Consider the following 12,339-nt stretch of genomic DNA (forward strand, 5'->3'; position numbering starts at 1 on the left):
CCCCCCCCCACCCCCCAACCAGAGAAAGCCCACGTGCAGCAACCAAGACCCAATTGCAGCCACAAATAAATGAATAAAATAAATAAATAAATAAGAGGTTTAGGGCCTGAACTAGGTCATTCTTCCAGGTGACTATCGCTGGGCTGCCTGTGGAACTTAATTTCTCTCCTCTCTACCAGTTTCCCTCTTCCCTTCTCGGTTCCGGAGGGGCAGAGGCATCGGCGCGTCCCGGGGCTTATCGCCCGCTTGGAATTCGGGCTCGGTGCACGAGACCAGCTTTGAGCGGAGGACGGCGGCGGGGCCGGGTCGCGAGTGCGGGCGCCGGCACTCCTGCAGTTGGCCTGAGTTCTCGTTGGCTTACGGAGACCGGTGTCTTTCGCCGGCCCACGCAGCCGCCCACAGCGCGCCCTGCCGCCTGGGGTGGGGGTGGGGGTGGGGGCGGGGGCTTCGGAGGCCTGGCCTGGAGGCAGGCAGAACGCGGGCGCCGTTAAGAGTCGGGCTGCCTGGCTTTCTCCTCCCGGACCGCAGATGGCTGCGGGCCCCCCACTTCCTCCAGCAGCCCCCCGCTGCCGCCACAGCCGCCTTCCCCAGCAGCGGCTGCCGGATGACAGCGCCGTCACTGGTTGGATTGGAGGTGGCGGCTCAGACGGGACACCCGGGGTAGGGAGTGGGGGAGGGAGGGTGCAGGAAAGAGGGAGGTCAGCGCTGGGCGGGCACTCGGGGAGCCCAGCGCTGCCCCCCTCCAGCAGCAGGGGCAGCACAGCAGCATCCACAGCCGCCGCTGCCGCCGCCACAGCGGCCGCAGCAGCGCGAGCGCGAGCCTCGCAGCGCGGCGCGGCGCGGCAGAGAGCAGAGGGGCGGCGGCGCCGGCCCCAGACGAGCCGAGCCGAGCCGAGAGCGCAGCCGGGCCGCCGCCGCCGCCGCCTCGCAGATGCCATCACAGCAACAAAGAGCTTGCTGATCTGAGAGCCGCGGCGAGAGCTCGCCTGGAAGCCACGGCGCCGGCTCCCGGAGCTGGGCGGCAGCAGGAGGAAAGGCTCCGGGGGAGGGGAGGGGGCAGAAGATGGCCAAGAAGAGAAAGCCCCCCAGCATTAAGGGTGAGTTCTGCTCCATCCTCGCCTCGCCCCATCCCACCTCCCACCCGCGGTCCGCTCCTCTGGCTGGCCTGTTTACACTCAGGCTCGGCCAAGTGAAAAGCTGCCTGCTGGGGAAGAGTTTTCCTTCTCCGGGAGGTGGGGAGACCTCAACACTGCTGCACCTCCCTTTGCCTCCGGGGAGACTCCGATAGGAGTTTGTCCCCTTTCTGTAACCCGGGGAAACCAGAAGACTCTCTCACCCCACCGCTTTCCTACTCCACAAGCTTGGGTATCTGTTGCACCTTACTCCCTCAGGGCAGTGGGGAGAGAGGCGACTCTCGGCTCCTAAGGTCTTAACCTTTTCGGAATCTGGCCGTGTGTGTGTGTGTGTGTGTGTGTGTGTGTGTGTGTGTGTAGAGAGAGAGTTAGTTTTTCATGGTCTCTGCTATTCCTTCCTTCCACCCTCCGTCCTTTCATCCCAGGGTGACAAGTTCTGCATCCATTTTCCCAACCTCCATCCTCAGGAGGAGAGAGGAGCTGTCTGGCTCTCCTTTTCCCCAATGGTCAAGGAGACTCGCTACGGGCTGGGTCCCCGCAGGCTATTTCCCCCTTCCCGACCTGTCGAGGCGGGCAGTGACTCATGCTGAGCAGGGCCCCTGTTGCTCCTTTGGAACCAGGGCTTCTAAAGTTGGAAAGTTCCGGGGCGGGGGGCGGGAGAGGCGCTGGCAGGGAGAACGAGGAAGAGCTTGTTGCTGGGGTGACTTAAGGCGTCGCGGCGTTGTCGGGAGCTGGACTCGGGAGGGAGCCTCCTGGGCGGCGTCGGGGGGGGCGGGGGGTGCGGCCGTCCCCAGGACTCGCGTAGCGCAGCGCGGCGCGCGGGGAGCAGGTGCAGCGGCCGCCGGCGGTCGCAGCGCGGACTCGCAGAGGTCGACGCTCGCCGGCTTCCTAGCGCTTCGGCTCTCCAGCTGGGGAGCCAGCAGTGGCCGAGAGGCTGTTTGCAGCACTGCAGAGAGGTGGAAGCCAGCTCGACACCATGCGCGGTGAGAAAGGCTGTGCCGGGGAACTGGACCTGAGCTTGGTGGGGAGGAGGAATGAGCGGCGTTTGAAGTTGGATTTCGACCCAATGGGCCTCATGGCCCGAGAGGCGAAGATTTATTGCGCCTTGAGGTTATATAAAATAGGACCATACTCTGAGATCCGAGGGGGTGTACTATTGAAAATATCGTCTTGGTTTACAGAGCGCGCCAGGCTTTGGCTTGCTTCTTCCTTTTTTCCCGAAGTCTTGCTTGTGGGAGCTTAGCTCCACTCTAGAGGTCACTAGGGGGACACAACTTTATCTTGGTGCTTCAGCTTGCTTTTTCATTGCCCCGGAGTACTCAGATCACCTATTGAAAAGGGTTTCAAACCATGATCCTCAATCTTTTGGAAGATGTTACTACGAATCACCCGGGATTTTCTGCTAGAAACTATAATATATGTATAATAATTTTATTACAGTTTATTTCCTTAAAAATAATACATCTCCTGTAAAATAGAAGAGGCCTTAAGCCTGATTTTTTCTCTCCCAATGAATTAGTACATGTTTATAGTGGTAGACGACTAAAGAAAGAATGAGAGAATATATTCATCTACCAACGGTTTCCTTATCATAATGTCAAAGAATCAGTGTGAATCCAGATTGACAGGGTGCATTAGCTGCACTTTTGGTTCGCTCCTTTTTTATGGAACCATATGGCACCATGAATGAAACAGGAGGATTGGTTTTCAGCACTGCTGATGTGGCTGTCCATTGGCAGAAATACATTACATACCCACCCCAAACCTTGCAGATTGTAAATCGTCCGTGAAGAGTGGAAAAAAATTTTACAGTTTTACAGTACATGCTACCTGAGACATTCTTAACCTGAGATTAATCTTGGTAGAAGTGCCAAAAGATACAAACGAGACCAAATTAATGAGACGTGAACTAGTATAACAGTTTGATGAAACATATCTCATTACTAACCACACCACCCCCCAAAAAAACACTAAGAAGTTTTTGATTTGTAAGCCAGGACAGGATTGTGTGTATTTTCTTAAACTTAACTTGACAGTGAAATAATTGAAGAACAGCAATTAATAGAGTTTTGTCATTTAAGTGTTAAGAGTTCTTCTGGAGGAATTAATAATCAAGCTTTCCTAGGAAATGGGGTCTCGAGAAATTTTATTGTAGTTCTTTAAAAATAAAGTTTTCTCATACTACGTGTTTTACTTAAAAGTAATGTTATTTGGTGCTTAATGACTTATGTTTTTTTCTCTCTCGACTAATGTTGAGTTTCTTTCTTTTTTTAACCAGATTACTTAATATTTCTTAGACGGAAAGATACCTTTAAAAAAATCCTTGGAGTTTCCCTTTAGCAAAGCACAATTAACTGTGATAGTTTATAGATAACAAAAGCAAGCCCAGGAAGTTGGAAGCCATTAACTTGTCTCAATTTTACCTTTTAAGAGGAGAGCTCTACAAAAGCATCCAACTGCAGCCTTGCTGAACTGCTCTCAGACACCTGCTTCTAAGCTACAACCGACTAATCTGGGACTGCCTGGTAGAAAACAAAATTGCTAAGTGTTTGGGGGTTTTTTGTTTGTTTGTTTTGTTTTTCTTTGGTGGGCTGGGGTGAACTTTGCTCTATAATAAACTATAGGTTTAGCAACATTCCAGCCTGTGTTGGTTATCCTTTTGTGAGAGTTGTTTCTCTGCTTAGCTACATTGCATGCGGGGAGAGATCATTTGTTAGACCCCGTGACAGGCAAGTTGCTCATTGGCTTCTGAAATCCTAACAATAGATCCTACATATCTAGAACAGCTAGAAATTGGCCAAAGGGAAATGCAGTTTCTTAACATTGACAGAAGAATAAGATGAGTTGGCAGTATTTCTCAAGGGATACTAGCTTTCATTTGTGACACCTCATTAAAGGACAGCTTTTCAAAAAGGCAAATAGAATATTTATCAATCCAATATTTATAATGTTTTAATGAAAAGAAATGCTGTAGTCCATTATCAATAAATGTTATAGAAACACAAGCTAGTTACATTGGTTATAGTGCTATTAACACCCCCGCCCCCCCCGCCCCGACTTCCAGTATTAGTCCAACAAGGATTTCTCACTCAATTACTTAAGTTTAAAGGTTAAGTTATGCTTGGATTCATCTATTCATGCATTCATTCAGCAATATTTATTGGCCACTGAATATGTACTAGGTTCTGTGCAAAATATTAGGGATGCAGTGATGAACATGATAGACAATGAAGGGGACATTGAAAGGGGGCTGGAAAGGCGAGGTAAACAAATACATAAATAAGAAAATTTCACAGTGATTAATGTCATGAATAAAATAAAACAGGATGATATGCTAGAAAGTGTGAGGTTACTTTAGGTTGTCTGAAGAGATGACATTTTAGTTGGGAACCAAGTGATGAAGAGTAATTTGCATGCCAAGTACTGGAAGATAGCACTGCAGGCCTTAAGGCAGGAATGAGGTTGCAGCTTGGCACGTTCAAATACAGAAGGATGGCCAGTTAGGCTGGAGTGTAGTGGGTGAGGTAGAGACGGGTAGGGAGAGGCCAGGGTTTTTTCTGACCCTAAACAGGAGTGTAGATTTTATTTTAAGTTCAGTGAGAAGCCAATTGGATACTCATTAGATGTTTAGGGTTACATTCCTATCCTTGAGGATGATTTCAGGGAGAGCAGCTTTCCTACGTCAACTCCCTAGGCCAAGTAAAGCTACCTAATGGACTTCATTTTTCTAAAAGGTCTAGTTATATTGAAGCATTCCCTCATATTATCCACCAAAATGCCTGCAATATTTTGGGCTGGGATGTTGATAGCATTTCTAGGAATCTCTGCTTAAGAAAACAATTCTAAAGAGAATGAGGACTAATTCAGCATTTTAGTAAAGATTATTAGGGTAGTCATCCTCCCCATTCCCCCTGCCAGCAAGCCTCTCAAAGCAAGCAAATCTTAGGAAAAACATATTGTAATGGTAGAAGGGAGGAGTATAAAGAGTCTGGAACATTACTGTGCAGTAGGCGGAATGTGGAAGGCAGCATGAGGGGCTCCTAGGTAACGGAAAGGGGTCCATGAAAGAGGAGTGATGCTGGGAAAGGGGATGTGAGAAAGCCTGTAAGACAACATCAGCCAATTCGTGGTTTTGCCAAGAGAAGCGGAAGCCTGATGTGAGAGTGTTCTAAGAGAAACACTAATTCAAACACAAAGGAAGTTCAAATCAGGGTACCTTTATGCTTTTGACTGATTTTTACTTGTGAAGCATTTATAACAATAAAAGCACACAGGCTCTTAAAAGATCTCTTTGATTTTACTCATTCATTATTAGGTTGTTCTTATGGATTATAAACCTCACAGATGAAAACGCATGAAGAAATTTAATGATAAAAACTGCCATTTGTTGGAGGTAGCTGCTTGACATCTAGTTAGCAGGCAAATTACACTCTTGAGTTTCTATCTTGCTGTGGAGATGTTGGCAGGGGGCGAAACGGGGTCTTTGGGCTGATTTTCTGCCCCCTAAGCATTTGTGCCTAGGTGCCATGATATTTAGGGGAGATGTAAATAATAATTTTAAAGCCCTCCACTGCCTCTCCCACCTCCAAACTGTCTACTTCTTTGCCAGCGATTAATAATGAAAAATATATTAAGAATTTTTGTAGCTTCAGGACTTTGTGTAGTCCCCTCCCCCTCCTTCTTTGTACTCCAAGGGACTGTGTTGAGGCTAGCAAGAATGGTAGTACTTCAGGGATTATGTGACTAAAAATGGATCTGGTCCTTAGTGATACTGTAACACAGTGTGTTTATGACATCAGAGTTTTTTCATAGCACTGAGAGTCATAGTATGTTAGAAGGAAGGCTCAATGTTTATAGAGTTTGTGGAGCAATGCTATAGGAAGAGGTGAGTGATGCTGCGAAATATGAATAGTCTATATCTAAGGAATTTGGTCAAGTTTATTATTTGTAAATATATATTATATATAAGTCAAGATATGTCTATATATATAGACATATATGTAGAGAGAGACACATATATAGACATATCTTGATATAAATTTAAACTAGAGCTCAGTTCCCAATTTATATTCAGATTTCACTATACATGTGAGCGTGATCATATCTGCATTTTACATATAAGGAAACTGAGACACAAAGACATTAGGTACTTTCTTGAGGTCTAAGAATAAATTATGTACTGTGGATAAAGGCATAACCAAGCCCCATGACTGTCTCCCCTTTGCCTACATTCAGCATTTTAATATCTGTTCACTTTCCTCAACGTCTATCAAGTCTACTGTGGAAAGGTAGATAAACTTTTTTTTCCTGCTGAATCAAGAGGATGATATACTTTCCTCAGAAGTGTCACAACTTTATTGTTTGTGATCCACTTTTAAAATTAGAAATACATTGCTAACAAAAAGTAGGCTAGCTGCTCACAGATGCTAAGATGATATTGTACAGAGGTTTTACGACTTTCTAGAGATGGGGAGGCAAGACAAGGTGAACAAATGTTCTCATTTTTTGAAGTGGTGTAAGTGGGAAAAGATGCATCTGGGTCACCTCTGAGGTAGATTCAAATTATTTTGCCGTTCACATGGTAAGCCATTTGACTGCTGTGGTAGCCTGCCTTTAAGATGGCTTCAATGTTCTTTGCCTACTGGTGTTCACACCCTTACATACTCCCCTCCCACACTGAACTGGGGCTGACCTGTGTGACCTGTAGAGTATGGTGGAAGGCTATGTTGTACCTAAAGGCATTGTGGCTTCTGCCTTGCTCTTGTATATCTGGTTCTTTCTTGTATTGCTTACTTTTGGGAAAACACTCAAGCATTCCTGTGGAGAGGCCCATGTGGGAAGGAACTGAGGCTTCCCGCTAAGAGCCAGCTTCAGCTTGCCGGCCTTGTGTGTGATCTACCTTAGAAACAGACCCTCTAACCCAGCTAAGGCTTCAGGTTGCTGAAGACCTTGACAAGGGCAGTTGGAATAGGTTAAAGAGAGAATGGGAGGAGGAGAATTAGAGACAGCAGAGTCAACTCTTTTGAGGGTTTTTTTTCCAAAGGGAGCAAAGTGATGGTGCTGTGGCTGCGAGCAGGCATAGTCATTGAAAAAAAAATTTTTTTTAAGATGGGAAAAATAAAGGCAGTTTTCATTCCTTGTTTTTGGTCACCATTTGCTTCGTGAGGTGGTCTTTAACCTCTCTTTCACTATTTTAGATTTTGGCTGCTTTCTAGAACAGTTTCCTGGGGAGGTAAGGAGGAATTAGTGTACAATGATTTTAAGTCACTTAGTTATAAGGATGTTTCTTTTTTGTCTTTATTTTATTTCTCTAAATATATTCTCTTTAATGGATTTCCTGACAAAATATTTAATAAAATATACCACAATAGGAGAAAGTTCCCACGAGAGGAAATTTTGCCAGTCATCATGTTGCTGACTATAGCAGTCCGTTCTGTCAGCTAGAAAGCTCGGAAGGGACTAAAGAAAAGTTTAAAATATTTTGTGTAGGGGCTGGCCTAGTGGTTCTTGACCAGAGGCAATTTTGCAGTGTCTGAAGACATTTTTGATTGTCATTACTGGGGTGATGCTATTGGTTTCTAGAGGGTGCTGCTAAACATTCTATAGTGTTCAGGATGGCCCACACAACAAAGAATTATCTGGTTCAAATTGTCAGTAGTGCCAAGGTTGAGAAATTCTGGGCTAGCCCCATCATTTTTTTATTCTTCCAGAGAGAAGCTAGGAAGCTACTTCTGAAAAAGGAACCCCAAAGAGGCTGCTTTATCTATCCATTGTTCTACGTCTAGACGAGGCACAGCTTTCTAACAAATAATTAGGGTTCAAAATAAAGACAGTTCCTTTGTTTGCCTTTGCTTTCTCTCCCCACTCCCTTCTCCTCCCTTCTGTTGGTTCTCATCGTATGTTCCTGTGTTTATAAACTTGGGTTGTTTCCCATGAGGGCGACATGACATTAGAGGCACATTAAAGTCATGGTAAAAAATCCCTAGTTCAATTGGCGAACCACAATGTCACTTTGCTGATTCCTATTCTGCATCTGTCTGACAATTTTGTGAAAGAAAAGATCAAGAATAGGATGATTTGTTATGCTCTGGCTCTTTAATGAGAAAGGATGGTGGCCTCCCAGCCATCTTTTCTGTGGCTTCTCTTGGCCATTAGGACTTCAGAGGAGAGCTGCACTCTTAATAGCTTTACTGTCAAGGTGTGTGTTACCTGACAAAGAAGACTCCGAACAAAGTCAGGAATGGTCCTAAGTACTTGTTGAGTGACAATTTTCCTGTAGGGTGAAAAATTTTAAATCCAGTTTTATAAAAAGCAATTCAAAATTTATGTATTTAAAAAACTTGAAGGACAGGTTCTTTATGTACATTTTGTAGTTCACTGGATTGTGTTTCACTGTCCAAATCCAGAGACAAAAATAAGATTTTTAAATTGACATTAAAATTTTATAAAAAATGTATTATCACTCTAGGTTTGCCCTACAAAAAACTTCAAAAGTCATTTTCAAATTAGCCTATGATTATATACATTTTGTAAGTATTAGTTTAAAAATATCGAGTTATAGAATGAGCAAAAACTGCAAAAGCTACTTAATAGACATTCATACTTCACAAATTCTGGTATTAACAGTATCTTTCACTTTGAGTTAAGCTCTTTTTTTCTTTTTAGCCACTGTTCTCATCCTCTTATTCACACTTATTTTGTTTGGCTGCACAAAAATGTCATCACATTCTCCTCCCTTGGCAGTGACATTGATTCTGCTGATTTAACACCTTTACTGTAGTGAAAGAATATCTGTGACTAAACAAGAACCATTATGTTGTTTAAAAGAATCTTTGGTCATAAATAAATGTGTCCAGGGATATCTTAGCTATGTGAGGTAGGACAGACTTGAAGTTATAAAGAATAGAATTGGAATCCATCCCTTCCCTTATTCCTGTTAACCATTAAGAAAGTCTTACATTAAAAGGTATACTTTGTGGGCTTCCCTGGTGGCGCAGTGGTTGAGAGTCCGCCTGACGATGCAGGGGACACGGGTTCCTGCCCCGGTCCGCGAAGATCCCACATGCCGCGGAGCGGCTGGGCCCGTGAGCTATGGCCGCTGAGCCTGCGCGTCCGGAGCCTGTGCTCCGCAACGGGAGGGGCCACAACAGTGAGAGGCCCGCGTACCGCAAAATAAAAAAAAAAATAAAAAAAAAGGTATACTTTGTAAAACTTTATGGTAATTCTGCATTGAATAATTATCACACTTATCACACATAAACTTTATTTAGTCATCTATAGAAACAACACAAAGACAAAAAGACAGGCTTCACATGCCTAATTCTAAGGTCAAGATTGATTATGTTTTAACCTCTGTAAATTCTCACTGCCTGATTCTGAATCAATGCCTTAAGTATGATGAAGAATAAGCAAATTAATAGATTATACATAAGTTTATATGGGTCAAGAGAGGCATGTAACTTATTTAAACTATTTGGTAAACAAACCATTTTCAAGTTTTTGGCAGCATTAAATCGTAGAAAAGTATATTAATTAAAAATAACTAACTAGGGGCCTCCCGGGTGGCGCAGTGGTTGAGAGTCCGCCTGCCGATGCAGGGGACGCGGGTTCGTTCCCCGGTCCGGGAGGATCCCACATGCCGCGGAGTGGCTGGGCCCGTGAGCCATGGCCGCTGAGCCTGCGCGTCCGGAGCCTGTGCTCCGCAACGGGAGGGGCCACAGCAGTGAGAGGCCCGCGTATGGAAAAAAAAAAAAAAAAACAAAAAAAAAACAAAAAACTAAAACAAGCCTTTGAGGAATTCTAATGGTAATATTTTTTAGCTCATTGCTTATATTGTATTAAAGGACTGGAATATCTTTTGAATATTTAGAACATTCATGCATCTAGACTTCCTTTCATTCAGTTGGTCCTATTTAGTGTTGTTTTATGCTGCGTCTTGTATTTCTGAAAACTGGGTTTTTTGTCTGTATTGAGGCTGAAGAACCTTGAGAACTGCTACTGGCAAACCCGTGGCTCAGTGATCATCAAGAAGACCATTGGGGTGGGAAGGAGGTTAGATTGTGTCCTTGAGTAACTTTAGGCGGGGTGCTCTTTATGAGGGATTTCCTGAATAAACACGTAGTCTTTTCATTCCTTTAGATATGCTAAAATTTTTCTTGTAATCAAGAAAAAGCTATCTTGAGATAGCTCTTTATCTAGGTCGTTATTTTGGCCACGTAGAAGTGCTTTTGCTGATTTGTGTTTGGCTGTCTAACGCTGACCGGCATTGAGAAACTTGACATCATATTAAGTTCAAGGATGTTATTTCTCATGCTGATCACTATTTTATGACGTATCTGCATTACGAGTACCTGATGAAGATGTTTCTCTGAAATGTCACTAGCTAACAATAGACAGAGTAAGTCATGAAACTCACTGAGTTTCCCATATGGGTAGACAGTTAGGAAGCTCAAAACTTCTTGCATAAGACTATGGGATCATAAATTATGCATCTGTGGATTAATTTTGTTTTTCATAGCCTTATTCTTCTTTCCTCTCATTGTCTCTCTTTATACACTTTGTTTTGTTGAATTGTATGTAGTTTTATAAACTACTTTAAATCTTCTTTGAAACAAGATGAATTGTAAACAAATTAATATAGTCTAAGACTAAATTTATAGAAATTAAATAATCTACTCAAAGTTATAAACTAGTATTTTGCAGAGCGTGCATTTAAACCTAGATGTAGCCCCAATCGTTCTTTTTTTTTAACATATAATAGAACATTGAAACGAAGGATCCTATTTTCCTAACCCAACTTCTCATTTGCAGGTTACCACTACTTTTTGTTCATATGTAATTTTCCATAGTTGAGATTTTATTTAACGTCACCTTTATCCACCTGTTGCACAAGCGGAGAATCTGGAGTTATCCTTGACTCTCTTTTACAGGCCTCTGCTCAACCCTGAATAAGTCGGTCATTAATATTGATCCTAATCTTTACCTCCACTGCCACAGATATAATTCAGCGCTCATCATGTCTAGTATGGATTAGAACCACCTATACACTAAAGGGTCTCTTTGCATTAGGCCTAAATCACCTCTAATTTATTTTTCACACTGTTGCAAATATGATACTCCCGACAGGCAAATCTGATCATTTCACAATCCTAAAATAAAGTAATGGCTCTCCATTAACTCTACCCAGGATAAAAATCAAAATTCCATAGCAAGGTGTACCAGACTCTCTAGGATCTGACCCATGGTTACCCTTCCTGCTTTATCTCTCACCCCTTCTCACATCCATCCTAAACTTAATGACCCTACCATTCTGATACTGGGGACCACACACATTCTTTTATGCTCCTCTGCCTTTGTGATGCTGTGTGTGTGTGTGTGTGTGTGTGTGTGTGTGTGTGTAGTGCTGAAAATTCCTTTTTATCCTTCAAACCTCAGCACAAATGTCCCTACTTTCTTTTTCAAACTTTCATCACCATCTTCCCCTCTGACACTCCCTACGAGCACAGTTAAGCTCTTCCTCTTTGATGCTCCCGTTACATCTTCAACATACATCTATTAGTGCCCCTATATTGATTTAAAATGTTGAGTTTACTTGTCCATCTCGTTTCTCAGTCCTCCTGTGGGTCTTTAGTCCTACCATTGCCCTGAAGCAAAAGGAGCGAAAAGCCTGACAGGAAATCAGTCAGTGGCTTAACATCCCAGGGTCAAAGTATCACTGTAGTTTACTCCGCCTCCCATTGTTCTGGTGAATTATAGTTCAGCTTTAGGACAGCCAGTCTATGCTTCTTGCCTGAGAGAACAGTGCCCTATGCCCAAGCCAGTCTGCTAGAAACTTTCTGTTTTTTCCTAGGACTGCTTCCAATCTTTCTGCATCCTGGATTAATTTTCCTGGATCAAACCTGGCTCTGTGTAGGTTGTCATGTGTCTGGAGTTGGACCTGGGTTTTATGGGATTGAGGCAAGGAGGGGTTTGCCATGTGCCTATTTGTTGTCCTGTCCTGTAGGTCTCTTCATAGATACCTACCACTAGGCTATGAGCGTCTTAAGGGTCCTGATTGTGTGATATTTATCCTTTAATCCAAAATGTCTAGTATAAATGAATATATTATTGAATGAATCAAGCATATATATTTCTCTATATTTTTATTCATTCTCTATAATTTTAATGTTTGATAATATTTAATTGCATTGCTTTAATATAACTAGCA

General features: G+C 43.5%; 1 protein-coding gene and 1 long non-coding RNA gene across 4 annotated transcripts in view; both read left to right on the forward strand.

Moving 5' to 3' along the window:
- The first annotated feature begins 301 nt into the window (after window positions 1-301).
- Window positions 302-12,339, forward strand: part of SLC44A5 (solute carrier family 44 member 5) — a 383,428-nt gene continuing 371,390 nt past the window's right edge. For 2 of the 3 annotated variants that reach the window (XM_073788302.1, XM_073788306.1), the window contains exon 1: window positions 302-1,097. Coding sequence is in view for 2 of the 3 variants with exons in the window: in XM_073788306.1 (XP_073644407.1) it covers window positions 1,064-1,097 (34 nt within the window). In the remaining variant the exon portion in view is untranslated. The remainder of the gene's footprint in view (window positions 1,098-12,339) is intronic. The other variant, XM_073788299.1, reaches the window with a different exon arrangement.
- Window positions 5,982-7,948, forward strand: LOC141275841 (uncharacterized). Its single transcript, XR_012324282.1, has 3 exons — window positions 5,982-6,018; window positions 7,331-7,365; window positions 7,844-7,948. It is a non-coding gene; the product is annotated as an uncharacterized lncRNA (long non-coding RNA).

Source organism: Tursiops truncatus, chromosome 1, assembly GCF_011762595.2.
Source record: "Tursiops truncatus isolate mTurTru1 chromosome 1, mTurTru1.mat.Y, whole genome shotgun sequence".
In the NCBI taxonomy this organism is placed as follows: domain Eukaryota; kingdom Metazoa; phylum Chordata; class Mammalia; order Artiodactyla; family Delphinidae; genus Tursiops; species Tursiops truncatus.